At 34.5% G+C, this 26,211-nt stretch overlaps 2 protein-coding genes and 1 pseudogene across 2 annotated transcripts in view; 2 read left to right on the forward strand and 1 right to left on the reverse strand.

Moving 5' to 3' along the window:
* The window catches only part of LOC146401418 (uncharacterized), a 274,139-nt gene that overhangs the window by 229,851 nt on the left and 18,077 nt on the right, over positions 1-26,211 (reverse strand). The gene's annotated exons all lie outside the window — the stretch shown is intronic.
* On the forward strand, positions 8,040-9,125 carry LOC146401426 (olfactory receptor 2W1-like; annotated as a pseudogene).
* LOC100156542 (olfactory receptor 2W1-like) lies at positions 16,823-17,770 on the forward strand. The gene has a single exon (XM_084970306.1). It carries the CDS (start codon positions 16,823-16,825, stop codon positions 17,768-17,770), a length of 948 nt encoding a protein of 315 aa, XP_084826432.1.

The raw sequence follows: 26,211 nt of genomic DNA on the forward strand, positions 1-26,211 counted from the left end.
AACTACTATATTGTAATAATCTATAATGGAAAATAATCTGAAAAGTATATATATTCATATACATAGTCATAGCTATATATATACAGATATGTATCTCAGTCACTTTGCTATACACCTGAGACTACATTGCAAATCAAGCATACTTCAATTTTAAAAAAGATTATTATTGTTGAAGTTCAGCAATTTTACTAGGGTTTTACCATTAAGTATTTTTTTAGCTGAAATAAAGTGAGACTTGTTTAGTCTGTAGATCTATATCTTCTTTTATAACTTGTAAAGTACAGTTTATTATAATTTTGATGCTATGCTTTCTTGGTCATTTTTTTCTTGGTTTTAACAATCTTCATTCTTTACTTCCTTAGGATTTCAGTTGCATCTATTTCTGTTTTTATAATTTTAATTTTTGTTTCTTGTTTTTAACTTTTCCTTATGTTTCTGGCCTGAGTTCTACCAGTTCATGATACATGCCTATTTGCTATTTCACCATATATTTTTTTGAATTTTTGCACTTTTATTTGTGCTATAGTTCATAGCGTCTGTCACATTTTTATGGTTGGCTTTTTAGCAATAAGGACCTTATGTTGGTTACAATTCTTTCCTCCAGCACAGTATTTTGTAATGAGTGTTCCTCATCTGCCAATCCTTTTCCTATTACTTTCTAGGTTTCATTTTCTAGTGTTTTGCATATGGCCAGTAATCAATCTTTTGTATAAAATCCTGATTCTCTTGTCTTTTTTTTTTTTTTTAAGGTCGTACCCACAACATGTGGAGGTTCTCAGGCTAGGGGTCTAATCAGTGCTACAGCTGCTGGCCTCCACTACAGCTACAGCAACACCAGATCTGAGCCGCGTCTGTGACATATACACCACATCTCACGGCAATGCCGAATCTTAACCCACTGAGCGAGGCCAGGGATCAAACCTGTGTCCTCATGGATCCAAGTCGGATTCATTTCCACTGAGCCACGATGGGAACTCCCTGATTCTCTTTTGACTATTCTTCATTAACTTTTTCAGTTTTTATTTTTCTAGATCAATTATTTATAAAATACTCATGTTAGAGAAGAGGCAAATCCTTGTTCCAGATGAGCAAAAATACTAAGACACAGGTTAAATGCATATGAGAGCTATTTTGGCCTTTACTTTTCTCCAATCAACTGAGATTTTCCAGTTATAAAATAAGTAAGTCTCGGGAATGTAAAGTACAGCACAGTGACTACAGCTAATAATACTGTATTGCATCTTAAAATTTCTCATCACAAGGAAATAAATGTATAACTATGAGTAGTGGTAGCTGTTAACTAGACTTATATGGTAAACATTTTACAATATATACAACATGGAATCATTATATTGTACACCTGAAGCTAATATAATGTTATATGTCAGTTATATCTCATTAAAAAGTTGAGGTTTTCCGCTCTGTAATGTAGTCTCTGTCCTCTCCACTCTTTCGACAATAGACCACTTGCTTCAAAAGTGACTTACTTCCATGATTTCTATTTCTGTTTTTCCTAGACTCCATACAGAGATCCTGGATAATGTATATTGCCAACCTTTATTCTCTGTGCCTTTGCCTGTTGCTATAACAAGAGACCACTAGCTGTAATTTGTTATTGTTGCTTGGGTTTAGGTTTATTTTTACTCCAGGTCTTCCCACGTGCTCAGAGGAAGTTGGTTTTTTCAGTAGGTTTTGAGTTCAGTAGTAAAGGACATTATCTCAAGCTCCCCCTCTTTGATTGTTCTAGTTTTGGAAACCATTATTTAACAGTTCTGGGTTTCAGATGTGTCTTAGATTATTGTGGTTTTGTTCTCCTTATGAATTCTGGGCTAGTTTCTGAGAGGATAACAGTGAAGACAGTTTTTTTATTCAACCATAAGAATACTGAAATTTTTACTTTCATTGATGATCAGTCTCCAAGATCATTACAGGACTGATACCTATGCTCCCATAAAATACATCTCACATCAAGAGAAACCAGCCAAAATAGTTTTTGGGACCCATGTCTAGTAATAATCACTATTATATTGGGTTATATTGCATAACATTTATGAATGGAAGAGGCAACATTTCTAAATTCTACACTATGTTTCTAAGTTTACCTCTATAGAATTCTTGTTACAGATATGTCTGTGTTATTTTTACTTCCATTACATTTCTTTCTCCTCTAATTTATTTGCTAAATTTCTAACAGGGGCACCAGCCGCCCTTCTATGCTGAAATCATAAACATGTTTGTAAATTAAACTCATTTCAAAAAGTTAGACTACATATACGAAGCTATGTTCAAGTAAAAAACATTATGGAGTCAGAAGATGTAGCGTGTGAGTATTTTGTCTATACTTGTTTGTTTATTACTTGGTCACATTGGGCTTGTCACAAAACTTCTATGTTTTTATCCAGTTTTCTTCTATATAAAAAAGAGTAACATCATTCAAAAGGTTTTAAGAATCGGTAAGACATAATATATAGAGATGTACGTGATTAATAAAGCACAATATAAAAACCACTGTAATTATTTTTACTCACATTAGCTTCACATATAAAAAGAGTAACAGTGGTGATAATTTTAGTTTCAATTCAAAATTGAGAATAGCAGTTGACCTTGGAAACTGATAACTTCTCTTAAGGAGATTTGTTTTGTTTGTCTTATTTTGTTTTTGCGTTTCTGAGCAATTATCAACATACATTAATTGCTTATGAGATACTCAGAGTCCCTCGGTATTTCATCATTGCTCTAAGAGAAAACTAATTAGCTATCATTCACAACACAGATGAGATGTGTCTCCTTGGTGGATTCTTTTACACAGGTGGAGAAAAAAAAAAGTGGTCTCACTAACTGGGGCTATGAACTGGGAATGGTGAGAGGCAGGGGCAGCCTCCTTCCACAAGCATAAAGGTTCACAGTGACAGTTGGTGAAAAATCCAGGGATAGTTCTTCTCTATTTACATAGAATATTCATCTTGCATTTTAGAAAATAACTTTTTCCTTCAAAATTTTTCTTGGCCGAATCATCATCACTGAAAAGTTTACCCAGGTGAATAAGGGTAAGTGGAGGAGAAATCAAGTTGTCTTGGGTAATATAAGCAGCGGTTTCCCAAAATCAACATGATTTTCATACAGCCTCCTGGATTTTATACCAATTAGTCTCTACCATATCATATAGGATATTTATTTATCTCCAAGTTAACATCTTTTGAAATGTAGATCCTATAAATGAACATAGTTTTACCTCTCTATTCATGGGTTTGTGATTAAATATTTACCCTATAGTCTATTCTAACCAACATTTATTAGGAACTTACTAGGTAATTTAAGGAGCATTCATCTAATAAAATGAATATATATCACATTAAAAGAGGCAGTGAATTTGTTGGAGGAGTAAAAAGTATGAACTCAGTTTTGAACTCTGATGTGTAAATGAGCTGTAAACCTGTCAGGTGCTGATTTAAGCTTGTGAGTGTTAAATTCTCTGGTAAAATTGCCTATCCGACAGTAGAGAAGGGAAGTTGAGTTAGTAAAGATGCAAGGCAAGAGTTACCTTTTCAGAGCTAGTAACTGAAGCTGTAAAAATGAAGATCAGTGAAACAAAAAGAAAAGCAGACATTGTTTAAAGAACACTGGAGATGGATGGAGGGAAGGAGAAATGGAGGAGAAGATGCAGTGGAGGAAAGTGAAGGTAAAGAGTGAACTTGAAGTAATGCTGATGAAAGAAATATTCTTATTTGAAAAAGAATAGAATTACTTAAAAAATGAAATATTAGCCAGTACTACTGAATGGCACAGATAAACTCAAGCAGCTAAGATACCTGGGACAATATTTAAGAAATTAAGGCTACCTTTGTCTGCAGATTATAATTTTACTGTAGGGCGTATGAGAAAAGCCAGAATGTTTTTTGAAGATTTGGAGTTATATTTTAAGAAGAAACTTCTCTTTCAGAGTTTAATAAAAATCAATGTATGAGGGACACAGATTTATTTATTTTTATTTTTATATATATATATTTTTCATTATAGCTGGTTTACAGTGTTCTGTCAGTTTTCGACTGTACAGCATGGTGACCCAGTTACATACACATGTATTTTTCTCACATTATCACGCTCCATCATAAGTTACTAGATATAGTTCTCAGTGCTACACAGCAGGATTCATTGCTTACCCATTGCAAAGGCAATAGTCTGCATCTATTAACCCCAAGTTCCCAATCTATCCCACTCCCTCCCCCTCCCCCTTGGCAACCACAAGTCTGTTCTCCAAGTCCATGATTTTCTTTTCTTTGGAAAGGTTCATTTGTGCCGCATATTAGACATAGATTTATTTTTAATGTGACTTGTATTCATTGGTAACCTTCTCTATGCCTAAGCCCAGGATGAGTCACTAGGGAGGCAAGTATGAAAATAGCATAGCTTGAAGTGGCTCAAAAATTTGACTGCCATGCTATTATGATTGAGTAGTTGTAGAGACTGAAGAAAACATATACATAAGTAGTAGAAAACCTATATAAAAACAAGGAAAAGATTAATTTGTGGCTAGCAAGATGTTAGGAGACAATAAATAATGTAATTGACAGTACAGATTGTTAAATAATACAACAAAAGAGGTCAACTTCCAGATCTGAGAAAAAAATAAGCCAAAGATAGGTGGCAATACAGAGAAGCTGAAGGTAAAAAGAGTAAATTTGCCTTTTACGAGTAAATGACAGCATTTCAGGTAAAAAAGGAGAGAGGGAAGCAGAAGTTAGACTTAAAATGATTATAGACCAGGTCAGTGGTTCTCAATCAGGGCAACTTACCCCACAGAAGACTTTGGGGAATGCCTGAAAAATTATTTTTCACTCAAGAGTTTATTTATAACAACATTTTACTTGAGATTCTATAAGCATTATGATATATCACATTGTGAGAAAGATATATGTGATTCTTTGATCATAATCAGTTACTTTATGATTTCTTTGAATTGACCTTAGGATAAATATATCCTCAAACAATTTCAAGATCCATGGCCAATGCTACACCAATGATTTTTAAACTTTTCAACAACTGTATTACATAAATTTCTAAATTCTTGCACAAAATGTATTTTACAAGATATAACTGCTGCTTGTAGATTAAGAGTCATAATTATAAACAAGGTTTTTTTCCAATTATTATTTCAGAGATTATGCTTGTGTATAAGGCACCATAAGTTTCTGTGCTAAGTCGGTTCAGACAGCTATGTGATTTTTTTAATTGAGATATAATTGACATATAGCATTATATAGCTTTAGTGTACAATCCAAGGATTCAATATTTGTATATACTGTAAAATGAGCACCACAATAAGTCTAGTTAACATCCATCATTACACAGTTAAGAGGTTTTTTTCTTATAACTTTTAAGATCTACTTTTAGTAACTTTCAAATATACAACACAGAACTGTTATCTCTAGTCATCGTGCTGTGCATGACATCTCCAGGATTTATTTATTTTATAACTGAAAGATTGTACCTTTTGACCACCTTCATTCATTTCACCCACTCCCAGCTCCCAACAATCTGTTCTGTTTCTATAAGCTCAGGCTTTTTGCTTATGTTTGTCTATTTTATATTCCATCGGCATTTTGATAGGGATTGCATTGACTCCATAGATTGCCTTGGGTAGTATAGACATTTAAACACAATTACTGTCCTTCCATGAGCACAGTAGGTCCTTTTTTTCCTGCATCCATGGCTTATGGAAGTTCCCGGGCCAGGGATTGAGCCCATGCCACAGCAACAATTCCTGAGCCACTGCAGTGATAACACCAGATCCTTAACCCATTGCACCTCACAAGGGAACTCCCTCTTTTTTTTTTTTTTTTTTTTTTTTTGGTCGATGTCTTATAATATCCAGAGTACCTCCTTGGTTAAATTTGCGCCTAGGTATATTATTATTTTTGATGCACTTGTAAATGGGATTGCCATTTCTCTTTAGATTGCAGTAATTTTGACAAATGAAGTTGATAACTGATTGTGGTTTTAATTTGCATTTCTCTGATGATTAGTGATGTTGAGCACCTTTTCATGTACCTGTTAGCCATCTTTATGTCTTCTCTGGAAAATTTTCTCTTCAGATCCTCTGCCCATTTCAAAATTAGATTGTTTGGAGTTTTGCCATTAAATTGTATGAGTTCTTTGTATTTTTGTATCTGAACCTGTTACCACATATATGACTCATAAATATTTTGTCCCATTCAGTACGTAACCTTTTCATTTTGTGGACGGTTTCCATTGCCATACAAAAGCTTTTTAGTTTGATGTAGTACCACTTCCTTATTTTTGCTTTTATTGCCTTTGCTTTTGACGTCAAATCCAAAATGTCATCTCCAAGAGTTATGCCAAGGAGCTTACTCCTTTGTTTCATTTTAGAAGTTTTATGGTTGCAGGTCTTACACTCAAGTCTTCAATTCATTTTTTGTTCATTCACCACGCAGGGGACTTTTGGTAATGCCTGGAAACATTTCTGATTGTCACAACTGAGGAGGAAGTGCTACTGGAAAGTAGTGAGTTAGAGTGATGATAATAACATCCAACAGAGCACAGAACAGCTCCCATTATACAATATTATCTAAAATGTCAGAAATTCCAAGTTGAGAAACCCTGGATTAGGGGAGTAAAAGAAATTGGCAGAGGAGGTCCCGTCGTTACTTAGCGGTTAACGAACACAACTAGCATCCATGAGGACATGGGTTCAATCCCTGGCCTCGCTCAGTGGGTTAAGGATCTGGCGTTACCATGAGCTGTGGTGTAGGTTGCAGACACATCTCGGATCCCGTGTTGCTGTGGTATAGGCCAGAGGCTACAGCTCCAATTGGACCCCTAGCCTGGGAACCTCCATATGCCACAGGTGTGAGCCTAATAAGACAAAAAGACAAAAAATAAAAAAAGTCAGCAGAATGATGGGCTATATCAATGAAGCCCAGAAACAGAAAGTAAGCTATTATTGTTGCAAATGCCCTACACCTCCAACTTCCAATATCCTGACCTTCACTGATAAGAAAGGAAGTACATAGAATTTCATCCAGTTCTTTTATTCTTGATTTTATTTGACCTGAATTCATTGTCATGCATAAGAACATACTGATAAGCGTTTTTCTGAGAAAGCAAGTGGGAAATTATCTGCAAAAAGAGACTGGCACATTGGTGAAGAGAAGGCCCTTTGGAAAGAAAGACCTGGGTATAAATCTTGGTGCTCACTAAAATAAAGTGATGAAGTAGAGAATAATGTTGATATAAATGATGATTCCCTTCATCCTACGATATCCTGTTTCTGAGGTGTAAATTTATATTTCAAGTTTTATTGTAAATATATACAATAACGTAAGAGGAGCAGGTCCATAACAGATTTATACCTTCCTCTGGCTGTTTGGGTAATAAGAATTGTTACTTGACCTACCAATAAATTAATTAATTAATTAAAATGTTTAGAGAAGTCCCAGAAATCTTATATTTGAAAATAACTCCAAGAAATGTTTTCTTCAGATAGAATTGGAAATTATCCTCTTTGATTTAATACTAATGACTTTCTTAGTGGAACTGATGTATAATCATATTTTAAAAGATAAAATGAAGTTATTGTTTCAAATTCTTCATTTTTTAGCATGCACTACTATGTTATGCTTTTGGCACAGAGAAAATTCTCCCAGGAACGAATCAGTCACATTAAATGACATTTAATGACATTAAATTGAACAAAGCTCTCTTTTGTATATCTAGAAATTGATGCAAATTTCCAGGTTTTATCAACCAATCTCTCCATTAGAATCCTAATTTGGACATTTCACTTGATATTCAAATATTCATGTAATAATCCATCACTTCTACTATCACGCCTTAAATTTTATATTATCTGCACCATTAAAAAAATTACATTTATGTGTTTGATAATAAAAATGTTATCCCTATCATTACTGTAACACCTGATCTGAATCTGGTAGTGAAGTTTCTGAATATACTCATGTGGCATCTACTGTGTTGATTATTTTATCTTCAGAATTCCTATTGAGAAAAAAAGAAAAAGAATGATCAATGATAGCTACTTTGGTGGATTTATACTCCTTGGATTCAGAGAACAGCCCCAACTGGAGATGATTATTTCTTGGATTATATTTTTCTTCTACACCGTTGCCTGGATGGGAAATATAGCCATTGTCCTGCTGTCTTTTCTCGATGACGACCTCCAAACGCCCATGTACTTCTTCCTTAGAAGTTTGGCCATTTTGGATCTCTGTTAGACCACAAATATAGTCCCACAGATGTTGGTCAATAACTGGGGCAAAGACAAAAGAATTACATTTCATGGCTGTGCTTTTCAACTTTTCGCTGATGTGGTACTGTGCTCAGTTGAATGTATCCTTCTGGCTGTGATGTCTTATGACCGATTCAATGCTGTCTGCAAGCCTCTGGACGACATGACCATAATGAAGCTCCGACTTTGTCAGGGCCTTGTAGCCATTGCCTGGGTCGTTGGTGTTGTTAATTGCATGATACTTTCCCCCTATGCCTTGACTCTTCCTCGAGGTGGAAATCACCACCTGGATCACTTTTTCTGTGAAATGTCTGCAATGATCAAGGTTGCGTGTGTAGACACCACCGCCATGGAGGTAACCACATTTGCCATGTGCCTGATTATGGGTCTTGTTCCTCTTCTTATTCTGGTTTCTTATGGTTTCATTATTGTAGCTGTTCTCAAAATCAAATCTGCAGCAGGGAGGCAAAAGGCATTTGGGACCTGTTCCTCTCACCTCATTGTGGTATCCCTCTTTTATGGGACTGTTATCTACATGTACATCCAGCCAGGAAACAGTCCAAATCAGGATGAGGGTAAACTTCTCAGTGTCTTTTATTCCACTGTTACTCCTGCCATGAACCCACTGATCTACACACTAAGAAATAAGGAGTTCAAAGGGGCCGTAAAGAGACTGATTAGGAAAAAAAAAGTTCTGCAGAAACAATATACTGATTCTTCCTCTCAGCAATTTTCAATATGGAAATGTGTCCTTTATAACCTTAAATATAGATATTTCTTTTGTAGACATCACCTGAGAGAAAGAAAATACTCAGAAAACATAATAAAAATTATTATCAAATCCAATACATTTATGTAACAGCGAATATATATTGATACCTGTACAAAAATCCATACTTAAAATAAGTTTTAAACTGACATGCCAACACTAAAAACAACTTACATTATGCACTGATTTTTTTAGGTTATACATGTCCCAATTTTACTGACATTCCTCAATTAATTGTAATATTTTCCTTTGATTATGCTAGCTAAATATTCTCATAATTTTAAAGGATAAAAGCTATTCTTTACTGACAGAGGTAAAACCACTATTAACCAAAATGACCGAGAGTCCTAGTTATCGATCATCTTAGTTATACAATGTTAAAATGTCAAAAATTTCTTTCCTCTGCCCATTTATTACTCAAAAAAGAACTCAATTCTGATGATCACAGGAAGAAAAACATTTTATGTCACATGCAAGTAACCATCTTTCAGTTAACCAATGTTATTCTCTTTTCCACTGGTTTTCAAAATCTTTACTGCTTGTTTTTGGGGCCAGCATGTGGGTTCCTTAAAAAACTAAATATAGAACTACCATATGATCCAGCAATTCCACTCCTGGGCATATATCTGGAGAAAAACATAATTCGAAAAGATATATGTACCCCAATGCTCAGTGCAGCACTATTCATAATAGCCAAGACATGGAAGCAATCCATATGTCCATCAACAGATGAAAGGATAAAGAAGATGTGGTACGTATATATAATAGAATAGTATTCAGCCATAAAAAAGAATGAAATAATGCCATTTGCAGCAACATTGTTGGTCCTAGAAATCACCATGATAAGTGAATCAGAGAAAGACAAATACCATATAAGATCACTAATATGTGATAAAAATGTGATCAATATATGTAATAAAAATGAAACAAAAGAGCTTATTCACAAAACAGAAACAGATTCAAAGATTTTGAAACCAAACTTATGTTTACTTAAGGGAAACTCTGAAGGAAGGGATAAATTAGGAATTTGGGATTAACCTATATATACTTTTATACATAAAATAGATAAGTAATAAGTACCTCCTGTGTAGTACAGGGAAATCTACTCAATACTCTGATATAACTTATATGGGAAAAGAATCTGAAAAAGAATGGATATGTGTATATGTGTAACTGATTCACTTTGTTGAATACCTATAAATAAGTCAACTATACTCCAATAAAATTTTTTAAAGAAAGAATGTCACATTTTCCAGGAATTCCAACATCCAAAGAATAAATGTTAAAGAGAAACAAAAAAGAGAAGAAAAAAAAAAGAAGAAAGGAGGTTACTAAAAGTATAAAAGGGAATTTTTTAGACTAAAAAAACATGAATGTACAGCTGAAAGAACTGTTGTACAATAAACTTCGATGTAAAACCTGGATCAAGTTTTAGAAAAATCTATTCAGAGATACTTGAAGCATTCCCTTCTGATTATAATCCTCATCCTTCCCACCTAGCAGCAATCATTCTTAAATATATAGATTTCAATTTCTTCCCTTGGTTTATATAGTTTACCTAAGTATGCACTTTTAAATAATGCTATAAGTTTAATATTTTTAAAATTTTGTATAATTGTATCCTGTGGTGCCTGACTTCTTTCAAATGCCATATTTTTAAGATTCACCCATGTATCAGTACTTGTTCATAAAAATTATAGTTTTCATAACATAATTATATATTATGTAATATATAATATATTATCAATATAATATTAATACATAAATATAAAAATATATGTATTAATATTAATATATGTTTCAAAGCTCTTTTATGAGTTTTCCTCCTAAATATTTGATATTTTTAATTTTATTATAAGTTGCATCTTTAAATGTTAATTTTGTTTTAAACTATGACATATTAAAATAAAACTAAACTCATATATTGGCATTGTATTTAGGTTTTACCAAACATACTTAGTAATTCTAATAATTTATTCATAGAATATTTTAGGTCGTCTAAATATACACAGTATTATCATTAAAAATGTTTTATTTTTTCCTTTTCAACCTATGAAACTTTTATTTCTTCTATATAACTTACTGTACAAGCTAGGTCTGTGGATTGATGAACAAATAGTGTGTGTGAGCAAACTTGTCTTGTTCTAAATATCAAAGGGAGAGTTTTCATTATTCCACTATTACCGCATAATAAATGTTAGATTTTCTGTGGTCACTTTATATCAGATGTATATTCCTTATGTTCCTTATATTCTAAGCAAACATTACTATCAAATGACTTCCTACCAAATGACTTTGCTAAGCAAACATTAATTCTAATAATTTATCTGTATATCCTTTATATTTTTAAATATATTTTATCATGCTATGTGCTAATAATGACAAATTATCTCTCCCTTTCTAATACTTTCTTCTTAGTTTTATTTTCTTTTTGCATTGGCCAGGTTCTCCACTAGAATAATCCAGTAGAATAATAACTAGAAGTGATTATTTTTTTCCCATTCGCTGATGTGAGAGTAAAGTTTCAATATTTCACCTTTGAATTTAATGATTTGCTATAGGTTTGTGTTAAAGACTTTTTTATTAATAAAACATAGAGTTCCCAGTGTGGCTCAGCATTTAATGAACTCAACTAGTATTCATGAGGAGGCAGGTTCAATCCCTGGCCTTGCTTAGTGGGTTAGGCATCTGGCATTGCCGTGAACTGTGGTGTAGGTAGCAGATCCGGCTTGGATCTGGCATTGCTGTGGCTGTGGTGTAGGCCAGCAGCTACAGTTCTGATATGACCCCTAGCCTGAGAACCTCCACATGCCACAGGTGTGGCACACACACACACAAAATAGACTTTTTTTTATTAAAAAATAGATTTGTATAAGGTGACAAATTTTTTTCATGTTTTAATCTTCCCCTTATAAAGGTGATCATATGATTTTTTCTGATTTTATTCAATCAATGTGGTGAATCATATTACTTGATTTCAAATATTAAGACTTCTCTTGCTTTTGTGTAATAAATACAACTTTGTCATAATACATTTTCTTTGTTACGCATCATAGGATTCCTTTCATAGATGGCTGATAATTTCACCTGATTAATATTTTACTGAAGTCAAGTAGTTTCAAAATGTGATCTTAGTTTTTAGACATGCCTTTCTTTCATTTACGTTTCATTGTTTTAGTTATATTTACATATGAACTCCAGTAATATATACTTTACTATCCTAAAAAGTTTAATAACTATTATTTTCTTACTTTTTAAATACTTTTGTTTATTTCATTTTTATTTTATTCAACTTTTGTGTGTGTGTGTCTTTTTAGGGCCACACCCATGACATATGGAAGTTCCCAGACTAGGGCTTGAATCGGAGCTATAGCTGCTGGCCTACACCACAGCTACAGCAATTCAGGATCCGAGCCATGTCTGCAACCTACGCTACAACTCATGGCAACGCCAAATCTTTAACCAACTGAGCAGGGCCTGGGATCAAACCGGCATCCTCATGGATACTTGTTGGGTTTGTTAACCACTGAGCCACGACAAGAACTCCTATTTCATTCAACTTCTTAATCTTGTCTTCCTTTTACTTTAAGGCTTATTCAGCCCATGTCCAGTCCCCATGTTTTAAAATTTTATTTTATTTATTGTTCTGAGATTTATGCACTATATTATTGTTCATCTCTTTCTGTCACCATGTTTTATAAGTTCTTATAATTCTGTCCTGTGTTTTAATTTAATAGAGCTGGTTATATCCTTAAATTTTTCTTTTAAATAAAATATGTACCCAATCCTCATCTCCTGCATAGTAACATTTTATTTATTTTTTATTTTTTATTTTATTTTATTTTTTGTCTTTTGTCCTTTTAGGGCCGCACCAGCGGCATATGGAGGTTCCCAGACTAGGGGTCTAATCTGAGCTGTTGCTGCCGACCTACACCAGAGCCACAACAACACCAGATCTAAGCCACATCTGCAACCTACACCACAGCTCACGGCAACACCGGATCCTCAACCCACTGAGCGAGGCCAGGGATCTAACCTGCAACCTCATGGTTCCTAGTTGGTTTTGTTTCCTCTGCACCACGATGGGAACTCCCTGCGTATTCACATTTTAAAAGATGACGTGAGCATCCCTCATTTTCTACTTGCTCCTTTTCTGGCCATTTCATGCCCATTTATTATTATTATTTTATAGATCTTGAACTCATTTCTTATTTATTACTGCATTTAAATAAGTTAGATGTTTTCCTGGACTAACCATTTCCAGAATATTTGTGTTAAGAAAAAAGCAAAGTCATGTTTTAAGCTATTAAGAATGTTCCATCAGACCCAGGGTTGTGTGTATAAGTGAGTTTGGGGGGGGTGTTATCATTTTCTGCTATCAACCAAGATTTTCTACTCTAGGTCTAATCACAGCGCAGTTTCACTTACACCCAGTAATGTGACAATTGGATATATCTTTCAAATATAATTTATCTCAGTGGTTTCTTCTGAGCTTCTTCTAGAAATCGTATTAGGTATAAGAACTCTCCCATTGATATGCTTCATTCCTTATTCCTGTTTTTTTTTTTAATGAGGGCCAGTTTTATCCTAAACTGTATTCAAAGAGAGAAAATGTGGATTCTTTGAGCTATTTATAACAGCGGGCATGCTTCTCTTGCATTGTTCCACGCCTCCTTGGCCTTCACTAATTTCATAATATTCTTCTATTTTAAGCTCTATGTTTCAGAAGTCAGAGTTTTAAACGAAATTTGCATTTAATTTTAATTTTTCCTATTGTTTGAGGTGATTTCTGAGAGAAGAAAAAGTAATGGTTTTTCACCATACTAATAACAGAATTTTAACCTGTGGTTATAAATCAACTCTAGGATTGCTGACATAGCTTACATTCTCTGCTGCCATTACTAAAACTATTCAACAGTAAAAACTGCTGAAAAAATGGCAATTTCCAGGGAGTACATAATTGACCAATGTGCCCTCAATGGCAGTAACAAGCAAAAGTTTAAATAATAAATTATGGCTTTTCAAGCATAAGTTTATCAAATGATTATCACCATAATTCTGTCACTCTTTCTCCCTGTGGTAGCGAGTCTGGTACACTGCTATGGGGGCCATTTATTGCTAAAGATGCCATTCTTTGCCAAAATCAGCTATATCAGTGTTATTGAAATATATTTGAAAGCTTAGGTTATACAAATTGATGTGATAGAAAAGATTTAAAATTACGTGATATGCAGGTTTGTGTGTCTCATCTGTACTGTTCATTACCTCTGTTGCCTTGTGATAATCTGTAACTTCTAGACAAGCAATGTTTTTCCATATAAAGTGGAATAATAACAGCATCAATAAAAATATTTTATTGATGAAACTAAGTATGAAAACGTATTTTGACTTGTTAAAAGTGTTGTAACTATTTATTTAATATTATGAATATTAATTATTCATAATTATATTAATATTAATCTTATATTAATATTACTTATAATAAGTATGATGGTTTTAATTTCCACATAAAGTTGAAAAGGAGTTGGTTAACTATGGGAATTTCTCCTGGGAGATTTTTTTTTAATGATCTTCCTTGGATAATTTTACAATAGAAATTAATTGCTAATAGGTAACCCAGTGTCCCAAAGGTCTTCCCAGACTCAACAAATTTAATCACTGCTGGTTGGGGAAGACTACTTGTTATCTTTCACATTTAAGATGTTTTTCTCTGAAACGTATAAATAGAAAGGTTCTTCTTGAATCAGTACATGAACTGTGAAAGATGAGTCAGGAACCACCTCCTGCAACAATCATGTAGGATCTCAATGGCAAGTGAGAGGAATGGTATAATGGTATAAGTAATGAAGAATTTTATTCTCAGTCTTATTTATTTTTTTAGGCTGCACCCACAGTATGGGACCTTCCCAGGCTTGGACCAAACCCGAGCCACAGAAGTGACAATGCCGAACTCTTAACTGCTGGGCTGCAAGGAAACTCTCTCAGTCTATTTAGATAAAGAGAAAAAGAAGCATTTTCTACTTTAGAAAAGTTAGAGGTATTTTTCTCCTGAAGATCTTTGGTTATATCACCACAGAAAAACTCACTAAGTTTAATTAGGGTAAGTGGAGAAAGAAATTATGTGGCCTTTAAAATATTTTACAAGATTCTCAAAGTTAAAGAAATTTGCATAAAAGCATCTGGCTTTTATATCAATCTTCTTGCCTTTAAGATTTAAGATACATATTAAATCCTAAGTTGATTTCACATGAAAATGTATATCTGTATTTTTAATTTCTATCCCCAAAATTCATAAATTCATTTTAGCAAACATTTGTTAAGACCTTAGGAGATACTTTATGAGGCAGCTACAAGAATTAAAAGATTATAAGTATGTGAAAAAAGAGTTAACATTTGTTCTAAGAGATAAATATAATGAATTCAATTCTGTATATATTTGATATGGGGGTAAAACCCAGTGGAAATGCCCACAGAAGTAGCTGAAATTGTAAATGTGACGCTGCAAAAGAGGAGTAGACTAGAAAAAACAGAATTCTTAGTTATGTGTGCAAAATTAGTAACTAAAGTCATGGAGGTAGAGGAAATATGGGAAAGACAGGATCCCATTAGAAAACTGCACATAGATTCAGGGAGAAAGGAGGAAAGGAATGGAAGTTGCAGTGGGAGAAATGCTAGTGAAAAACTAAAAAGAATTATTTATGAAGGCAGAGAGAAAGTCTAATATAGAAGATATAAAGCTGCCATAGAGAATTCAAACAGAAAAATAATTTCGAAGAGACCACTGGTTTAGAAAACAGAAATTCATTTGCGTGCTTGAAAGACTTTGTTAATAGAGTATTTGGCTTGAGCTTGAAAAAAGACACTAGATCTTTTTAGATATGAAAGGAAAGATACAGACGCTGTCATCAAAGTTTCTTTTAACAAATATCAAATGTTTACAGATTTTTTTCTGTGCTAATCCTAAGTCACTAGGGATATAAACAAAATAATTACACAATTGTCCCTCCTGAAGTGCTTTAACATTTAAATGCATGAGTAGTAGAACTTGGGTTTTTGTAAGATGAGGGAAAGAATGCAAATGAATATTAGAGATCAAATATAAAATTAAGAAGTGGGTACATTTTTAAAGAATTACTCCCATAGGAAATAGTAGAAGATGGAATCAAAAGTACAGATGAAAAGAACAGTATCTTCGATGACAGGAAGGACGCTGGTTCTGGGAAAGGGTGGAAAAAGGCAAAAAAAAAAAAAATTCAAAATACAAAATTTTAGTTGAAAGGTAAGAGTTTAAATTTTAAAATAAAATATCAGAAGATTGATATAGCAGAGTGAAAATGGATAGCAAGATTGAACCTTTGCAGTTTAAATATTAGAAAAAAAGGCATAGGGGTTAGAAAACCTTCATTTTCTATGAACTCTTGGATAAAGGGGGCAATAATTTGTTACAGATTCCCAACCCTCCTCTCCAGCATCCTGATTTATAAAGGGAAGTCCAACAGGTTTTATTTAGCCATTTTCCCCAGGATTTTCCTCTGAGGCTTTTGCAGTTTTTTGCCTAGACAAAGTAATTGAGAGTATGGACTCTGTAGACAAATTGCCCTTGAAATAAATTTTATACCTAACTGGATAAACAAAAAAATAGAATAATTACGAGATATAAAATATGGATCTTTTTATTACACCATGTTTTTCTGAGCAATATATACCAGTAATATTGTTTTAAAATATACTCACTGTGGCTTCCAATGTGTTGATATTTTATTTTCACAGCTGATATTAATAGGGAGATGATAAATGATAGCTACTTTGGTGGATTTATACTCCTTGGATTTCCAGGGCAGCCTCAACTGGAGATGATCATCTCTGGGGTTGTCTTTTTCTTCTACACTATTGCCTTGATGGGAAATATCGCCATCATTGCGCTGCCATTACTAGATGAACGTCTCCAAACTCCCATGTACTTCTTCCTTAGAAGTTTGGCCATTTTGGATCTCTGTTATACCTCAAATATAGTCCCACAAATGTTGGTCAACGTTTGGGGTAAAGACAAAAAAATCTCCTTTGGTGGCTGTGCCTCTCAACTTTTCATCGATGTGACATTATGCACAGTTGAATGCATGCTTCTGGCTGTGATGTCTTATGACCGATTCAATGCTGTCTGCAAGCCTCTACACTATATGACCATAATGAACCCCCAACTCTGTGGAGGCCTGGTGGCCATGACCTGGGTAATTGGTATCATTAATTGCATGATACTGTCTCCCTATGCTATGAGTCTTCCTCGATGTGGGAACAACCACCTGGATCACTATTTTTGTGAAATATCTGCAATGGTCAAAATTGCATGTGTGGACACAACAGCCATGGAAGAAACCATATTTGCATTGTGTTTTTTTATTTTCCTCACACCACTTCTTCTCGTTCTGGTTTCATATGGCTTCATTGCTGTAGCTGTGCTCAAGATCAAGTCTGCGACAGGAAGGCAAAAAGCATTTGGGACCTGTTCCTCTCACCTCATTGTGGTATCCATCTTCTATGGGACTGTTATCTACATGTACATCCAGCCAGGAAACAGTCCAAATCAGGATGAGGGTAAACTTCTCAGTGTCTTTTATTCCATTGTTACTCCCAGCTTGAACCCACTGATCTATACACTAAGGAATAAGGAGTTCAGGGGGGCCATGAAGAGGCTCATTGGAAAAGAAAAAGATTCTGGAGAAACAATAGGACACTAACATCTTTTCACAAGGCATTTCCAATAAAGAAATTGGCCTCATATAATTTCTAAATCATTGTCAAATATATTTGAGTAGTAATCATCACCTGAAAGCAAAAATAATGCCTAAAAATTTTCCTTATATTTTAGTGTCAGTGTCCCATATTGCCAAGGATTGATTCTAAACTAAAAATGTCTTTCATAGGCACCACCTAATGTCTAAAACGTACATGAAAAGATGCTCAGAATCACCAATTATTATATAAATGCAAATAAAAACTGCAATAAGGTATCACCTCACACTAGTCAGAATGGCCATCACTTTTTTCTGTTTTCTTTTAGGGCTGTACACGCGGCATACATAGGGGTTGAATCGGACCAGCAGCTGCTGACCTATGCCGCAGCCACAGCAATTCGGGATTCGAGCTGTGTCTGCAACATACACCACAGCCCACAGCAATGCTGGATCCCTGACCCACTGAACTAGTCTAGGGATCAAACCCACATTGTCTTGGATATCAGTCAGATTTGTTTCCACTGTGCCACATCAGGAACTCCAGAATATCCATCATTTAAAAGTCTACAAATAAATACTGGAGAGGGTGTGGAGAAAAAAAGAACCCTCCTACAATATTAGTGGGAATGTAAATTGGTGCTGTCACTATGGAGAACAATGTGGAGGTTCCTTAAAAAACTAAAAATAGAGTTAGCATATGATCCTGCAGTCCCACTCCTGGACATATTTCCAGAGAAAACTATAATTTGAAAAGATACATTCACCCAATGTTCATAGCAACATGAGTTACAATAACCAAGGCATGGAAAAAAACTAAATACCCATCAACAGATGAATGGATAAAAAAGATGTGGTATACATATATAATGGAATATTATTCAGCCATAAAAAATAATGAAATAATGCCATTTACAGAAACATGGATGGACCAAGAGATTATCATACTAAGTGAAGTAAGACAGAGAAAGACAAATATAATATATCACTTATATGTGGAATCTTTAACATGACACAAATGAATTTATTTACAAAACAGAAATAGACTCACAGACATAGAATCCAGAAGCCCAATTGTTAAAAATCTGGATTCTATCCTCATAAATGTTTCTCTGATTAGTAGTGGCTTTTGCTCTCATTATTCTTATTTGTTCTTTTCAGATGCTACTCTTATTGAATTCTCTTATAGTCCACCCAAAAAGGGACAGACATAAAAACAAACTTATGGTTATCAAAGGGGATAGTGAGGGGTAGGAGGGGAGCTAAATTAGGAGTTTGGGGTTAATATATACCTACAACTACATATAAAATAGATGAACAATAAGGACCTACTGTATAGCACAAGGAACTATATTCAATGTCTTGTAATAATCTATAATGGAAAAGAATAAGAAAAAAGATATATACAACAGAATCACTTTGCTATATACCTGAAACTACCAAAACATTGTAAATTAACTATACTTCAATTTTTTTTAAGGATTAAAGAGTTTAAAAAAAATCCTCATTCATCATATCCATTCAATGAAATCATCTTCCATTCTTTTTCTTTTTCTTTTTTTTTTTTTTTTTTTTTTGCCTTTTTGTCTTTTAGAGCTGCCCCTGCAGCATATAGAGGTTCCCAGACTAAGGGTCAAATCAGAGCTGTCGCTGCCGTCCTATGCCACAGTCACAGCAATGCTGGATCTGAGCCGCGTCTGTGACCTACATCACAGCTCACGGCAATGCCAGACCCTTAAGCCACTGAGCGAGGCCAGGGATCAAACCCGCATCCTCATGGATGCTAGCCAGGTTCGTTAAACACTGAGCCATGATGGGAACTCCAAAATCATCTTCCATTCTTTAAAGATTCTGCATTTTCCTTACAGTTGAATTCAACAGCTTTATCAATAGGTGAAAACATTTTGACACAGTATGCTCAAGTGCTAGTGTCAAAAAAACGTGAATTTTGATAAAATTATCTAGGCAGAATCGATAAAAGAATAACATGCATCAAGGAGGGCACAATACATTTTATTAGAGGAGAAATAACAAGCATATGGAAGAGTTTTTAACATTTGAGTCTGGTTTTGAGACAAAAATCCAAAAACATTCAAAGGCAGATGGAATAGGCATTTGCCTGCATTTGTGGAATGATTATATCATTGCTGAAATATAGGCTAGTCTGGTAAGAGAGAAAAGCATCCAAAGGGTAACCTAAGCCAAATTGATAAAAAAAAAATCTGTGTATTCTATGCTCATAAATGTTTCTCTAAGTAGTGACTTTTGCTGTTATTATTCTTATTTACTCATTTCAAATGCTGTTCTTATTGAATTCTCCTACCATCCATCTGAAAAAGGACAAAATAGTTTTGTAACTTTTATAATAGCCGCATTTTTAAGGGTTACTTTTTTCATATATATTTGCATTTTTTTCTTTTTAGGTCCACACCCATTGCATATATAGAGATTCCCTGTCTAGGGGTCAAACCCGAGCTATAGCTGCCAGCTTATGCAACAGCCACAGCAATGCCATATCCAAGCCACATCTGTGACCTACACCGCAGCTCACAGCAACACCAGATCCACAACCCACTGAGTGAGGCCAGGGATCAAACCCATGTTCTCATGGATTCTAGTCGGGATTGTTACCACTGAGCCACCACAGGAACTCCTATATTTGCATTTTCATTGCTACACACAAAAAATGCAGACATGCAAACACACACAGGCATACACACATGCACACACCATTGATGATGGGTTTTCGACTGGTGGTAATTAGTACCCATAACAGATTTTGAGATTTATTTTACCTGCCAACAGCCTCTCACAACTAAACTTTACAAATATATGTGTTCTTGCCCTCTAGCAAATACATGGTCCTATGTTCAGGACCTTGGGTGGATTATAGGCCATTATACACACAGAACTTAACATGCAACCATAAGAAAATTCAATCTGCCATCATATACAACACATGTGCTAGAAAATGATGCTGTATTTCAGGTGCTTGGCACATGCCATTCTAGAAATTTCAAAGAAACAGAATCCATGATATTGTTAGTCATTTCCCAAATTAGTCACTCTTCTAAGAAAATATTGGCTATTATCTGGAATATCTATGAAAGATTTCTGACATGATTTTTTTAACAGTAACTGGATCTCAGCATACATTCTATGAAAATTTGTGATTGGGCACATCAGAAAATACTTATAGCATAACATTATAAACCAACTATACTTTAATAAAAAATAAAATACAATAAATACCTAGCAATAAACCTCACCAAGGATGTGAAAGACTTATATGCTGAGAACTACAAAACATTAATAAAGGAAATTGAAGATGATTCAAAGAAATGGAAAGATATCCCATGCTCTTGCATAGGAAGAATTAATATTGTTAAAATGGCCATACTACCCAAAACAATCTACATATTTAATGCAATCCCCATCAAATTACCCATGACATTTTTCACAGACCCAAAACAAATAATCCAAAAATGTATATAGAATCATAAAAGGCCAAAGCAATCCTGAGGAAAAAGAACAAAGCAAGAGGCATAGCCCTCACAGATTTTAAACAATACTACAAAGTTACAGTAATCAAAACAACACAGTTGTTTTTGCACAAAAACAGATATATAGATCATTGGAACAGAATAGAGAGCCCAGAAATAAGCCCACACAACTATGGACAATTAATCATAGTGGGGAACATACAGTGGGGAAAAGAAAGTCTCTTCAGCAAGTGGTATTGGGAAATTTGGACAGCCACATATAAATCATTGAAATTAGAATACACCTTCACACCATACACAAAAATAAATTCAAAACAGCTTAACGACTTAAGTATAAGACAAGACACCATAGAACTCCTAGAAGAGTACATAGGCAAAACATTTTCTGACATAAATCATACAAATGTTTTTAGTCAGTCTCACAAGGTGATAGAAATATAAGCAAAAATAAACAAAAGGTACCTAACCAAACTTAAAAGCTTTTGCCGAGCAAAGGAAAACATAAACAAAACAGAACAACAACCTATAAACTGTGAGAAAATATTTGCTCACAATGTGACCAATGAGGACTTAATATCCAAAATATACAAAGAGCTCATAAAATTCAATAACAATGAAAAACAAACAACCCAATTGAACAATGAGCAGAGGGCCCAAATATCGACATTTTTCCAAAGAAGACATACAGATGGCCAATAGGCACATGAAAAGATGCTCACTATCACTAATTTTTAAAGAAGTGCAAATCAAAACTATAATGAGGTACCATCTCACATCTATCAGAATGGCCAGCATTAAAAAGCTGACAATAAATGCTGCAGACAGTGTGGAGAAAAGATAAGCCTCTTACACTGTGTTCGGATTGTAAATTGGTGAAGCCGCAATTGGAGAACAGAGTGGAAGTTCCTTAAAATTAACTAAGAGTTACCATATGATCCAGCAATCCCACTCCTAGGCATGTATCTGGAGAAAACCATAGTTCAAAAAGATATGTGCACCCCAATGTTCAAAGCAGCACTATTTACAATAGCCAAGACATGTAAACAACCTAAATGTCCATCAACAGATGAACGGATTAAGAGGGTGTAGTACATACACAATGGGATATTAGTCATTAAAAAAAGAATGAAATAATTCCATTTACAGCAACATGGATGGACCTAGGGATTATCAGACTAAGTGAACTAAATCAAACAAAGACAAATATCATATGATATCACTTATATAGAGAATCCAAAAAAAAGGTGACACAAATGAACTTATTTACAAAACAGAAACAGATTCACAGACTTTGAAAACAAACTTACAGTTACTGAAGGGGAAATGTGGAGGGAAGGGATAAATTAGAAATTTGGGATTAACATATACACCCTTCTGCATATAAGACAGATAATCAAAAAGGACCTAATGTATATCATAGGGTCCTCTACTCAATATTCTATAATAACCTATATGGGAAAAGACTCTGAAAAAGAATGGATATATGTACATGTAAAACTGAATCACTGTGCTGTACACCTGAAACTAATACATCATTGTAAATCAACTATACTCCAATATAAAGTAAAAATTAAATGAAAAAAAAGACATTCCCTATGTGAATAGTTGCTCTTGCAACCACCACCACAAGGTTTCACATGCCCCTTCTTGCACTTCCAAGACTCTGAGGCGAGCTCTGGAGACAACACTGACCAAAAAGAAGTCTACAAATAATAAATGCTGGAGAGTGTGTGGTGAAAAGCGAACCTTCTTACACTGTTGGTGGGGGAAATGTAAATTGTTGTAGTCACTATGGAAAACAGTATGGATGCTTCTCAAAACACTAAAAATAGAATTTCCAAATGATCCAAAAATCCTACTCTTTGGCATATATCCAGACAAAACTATAATTCAAAAAGAAACAGGTACTCCTATGTTGATTGCAGCACTATTCACAATAGCCAAGACATGGAAATAACCTAAATGTCCATCAATAGATGAATGGATTAGAAGATGCAGTACATATACATACTGCAATACTACCCAGCCATAAAAAAGAATGAAATAATGCCTTTTGCAGCAACATGGAAGGACCGAGAGGATACTAAGTAGAATAAGTTCAGAAAGAGAAAGACAAATACCATGTGATATCACTTATATGTGGAATCTAAAATATGAAACAAATACAAAAATAGACCGCAGATATAGAGAACAGACTTGTGGTTGCCCTGGGGGAGAAGGTGGACCAAGGGGAGGGTTGGGAGTTTGGGATTAGCAAAGGCAAATTATTATATATAGGCTGGATAGACAAAAGGTCCTACTGTATAGCAAGGGAAATATATTCAATACCTTGTGATAAATCATAATGAAGAGAATATGAAAAAGAACACACACATATATACATATATATGCATAACTGAGACTTTTTTGTACATCAGAAATTAACACAACATTGTACTTCAACTATACATCAATAAAAATTTTTAGGAATTTGTGATTAAGATAAAAAAAATTATGTCAATAAATAAGTACATAGCTAAATCCACACTGTTAGTCATCTCCCAAAATGTAAATGTATCTTAGTCACCTTTATTTTTCCATGCTGTTATTCCCATAGTGGAGTCCCTTCCTTCCCCATACTCTTGCCCTTATCCTTCACAAAACCTTCTAATGTAGCACTGGGTTTGTTCAAAAATTAATAATTCGCCTGTATCCTCAAATGATTTACTTAATATACTCTATACCTCCTAGCATTAACTGAATTGATACTCTCTCCTGAAAACAGTTTCAACCACAACTCCCTTGTGAGAAAATAATCCTATCCTCAATACTTCAGAATGTGGGATTTGAGCTATTGGCTTTATTCCACTTCAAGATCATTCTTCCCTTCACTTCCACTTTGTAAATGAATTCGTCACCCATGTCATTTGGCCAAGCAATTATCTAGACTGCAATTTCCCAAAGTGTGGTCCTAGGTATCCTGCCTCAGAATCACCTACAGTGCTTTTTAAAATGCCCATCCCAGGGCACAATCAGATATTTTAAATCAGAAATTCTGAGTACTAAGCACAAGTACTTTAATTTTTAACAAGAACACCATGTGAATCTTCTGAATTCTAAAATTTGAGGAACTGGGAGTTCCCATTGTGGCTCAGTGGCTAACAAATCCGACTAGGAACCACGAGGTTGCAGGTTTGATCCCTGCCCTTGCTCAGTGGGTTAAGGATCTGGCGTTGCCATGAGCTGTGGTGTAGGTCATACACACTGCTCGGATCCCGTGTTGCTGTGGCTCTGGCGTAGGCTGGTACCTACAGCTCCGATTAGACCCCTAGCCTGGGAACCTGCATATGCCACGGGAAGTGGCCCTAGAAAAGGCAAAAAGACAAAAAAAATGAACTAAAAAATAAAAAAATAAAATTTGAGGAACTGTGTTTCTTCATTCTTGCTACTTTCATTTAATGGTATCATAACCTCTCTCCCTACCATGCATTTACATGTTGGCATCAGGTGCAGTTTTCTATGCTAAAGGCCCTGGTATTATTACAGGCTATATCAAGAGTAAGATGAAGTTTTGAGTACGCCAGCATCCTTGTTTCCCTCTCTAAAGTAGTTACCTCTCAACATCAGGTACTTGTTACTACGTCCATACCATGAAACTAGTCATCCCCTAGAGCTGCTCCAGTTCTACAATCTTAAAGTCAGATGTCATAAAATAAACTCTGTCCTTTTAGATTTCTTCTCAGTTACTCCCTTTATTCCTTAAATTGAATGAAAGGATAACAAAATGATTATATAACCGTTGTTCTCTTATTGACAGTGAGAAATTATGTTACATTCTCATAGTAATTGTGCTGTTATTATTTCTGAACATTGGTGCTGGTTTGAGTGACTTAATCATTTTTTAAGTTTGCAAATAAGAATTCAAATTTAAAAATGTTTGATATGAAATCTCCAAATCAGAAAATGGTACAGTTCATCAGTACAGAAAAATGGGATGGAATAGGACTTCATACTAATTCCATTGATGCATGAAATAGGCATTAACAGATGGGAGGCACAGTTGAATAGCAATCACACAGGAGAGTCAACAATTTATATCCATGATTTCAGTGAAACAAACTAGAGTAGTGGACACTTATAAGCAGTAATTAAAAAGCATCAATAAATAAATCTTTAGTAGATACTATTCAAAAGTCAAAGGCGTGTGGCATGGTAATAAGCCCTAGGCAGGAGCTGAAAAACAAATCTCTCTCCATTAAAATGATAAATTTTAAATGTTTTGGTTTATATCTTTGTGCACCATTGACAATAAGTTCCATGATGTTGATGATTTTTTTTGTGTATTATTTACCATTATATACCCAGGATCTAGCACATAAATAGAAACTTAATAAAAATCAATAAATATCTCTAAGATGAATGAATAAGAATTTGATCTGATAAAAATAGAGTCACTTCATTATTACAGAGACACAGAATGAAGAAAAGATATAGGTCTAGTCCTATAACAGGAGACCTAGAATATTGCGGCTCAAAATAAGAATCTTGGGCACAAGATTCTCATAGAGCAGCAGTACCAGGAAGCAGTGTGGACTTCTGCTTGGCAAACACTGTTGCACTGGGGATTTTTAGGGACATTACACATCAACAAAGGACATGAGGCAAGGAGGCAGAAGTAACTCAGAACCAAAAATCACCATTAACTAAGTGTCTCTTAAAAAGTCTCTGAGAATGTTAAGAGCCTTATTGTTCCAGATGTTTGGATGAAAGTAGTGGATAGGCTTGGAGGAAAATAGAACAAAAGAAAAAGAAATAAATGGAAAGGATGAAACATATATTTGTCTTTTATTTTGCAAGTTTATATTTCTTTTGTTGTCCAAATTCAGCAGTACTATGTACTCTTTAAAAAAATAACTATCAAATATATTCATTTCTATACTGTATTGTGCCTAAACCAGCACCATG

This window comes from Sus scrofa, chromosome 7 (genome assembly GCF_054392235.1).
Source record: "Sus scrofa isolate SSC_HxYL_T2T_F1_AM1 chromosome 7, Sscrofa_HxYL_maternal_Yorkshire_Landrace_v2.0, whole genome shotgun sequence".
In the NCBI taxonomy this organism is placed as follows: Eukaryota; Metazoa; Chordata; class Mammalia; order Artiodactyla; family Suidae; genus Sus; species Sus scrofa.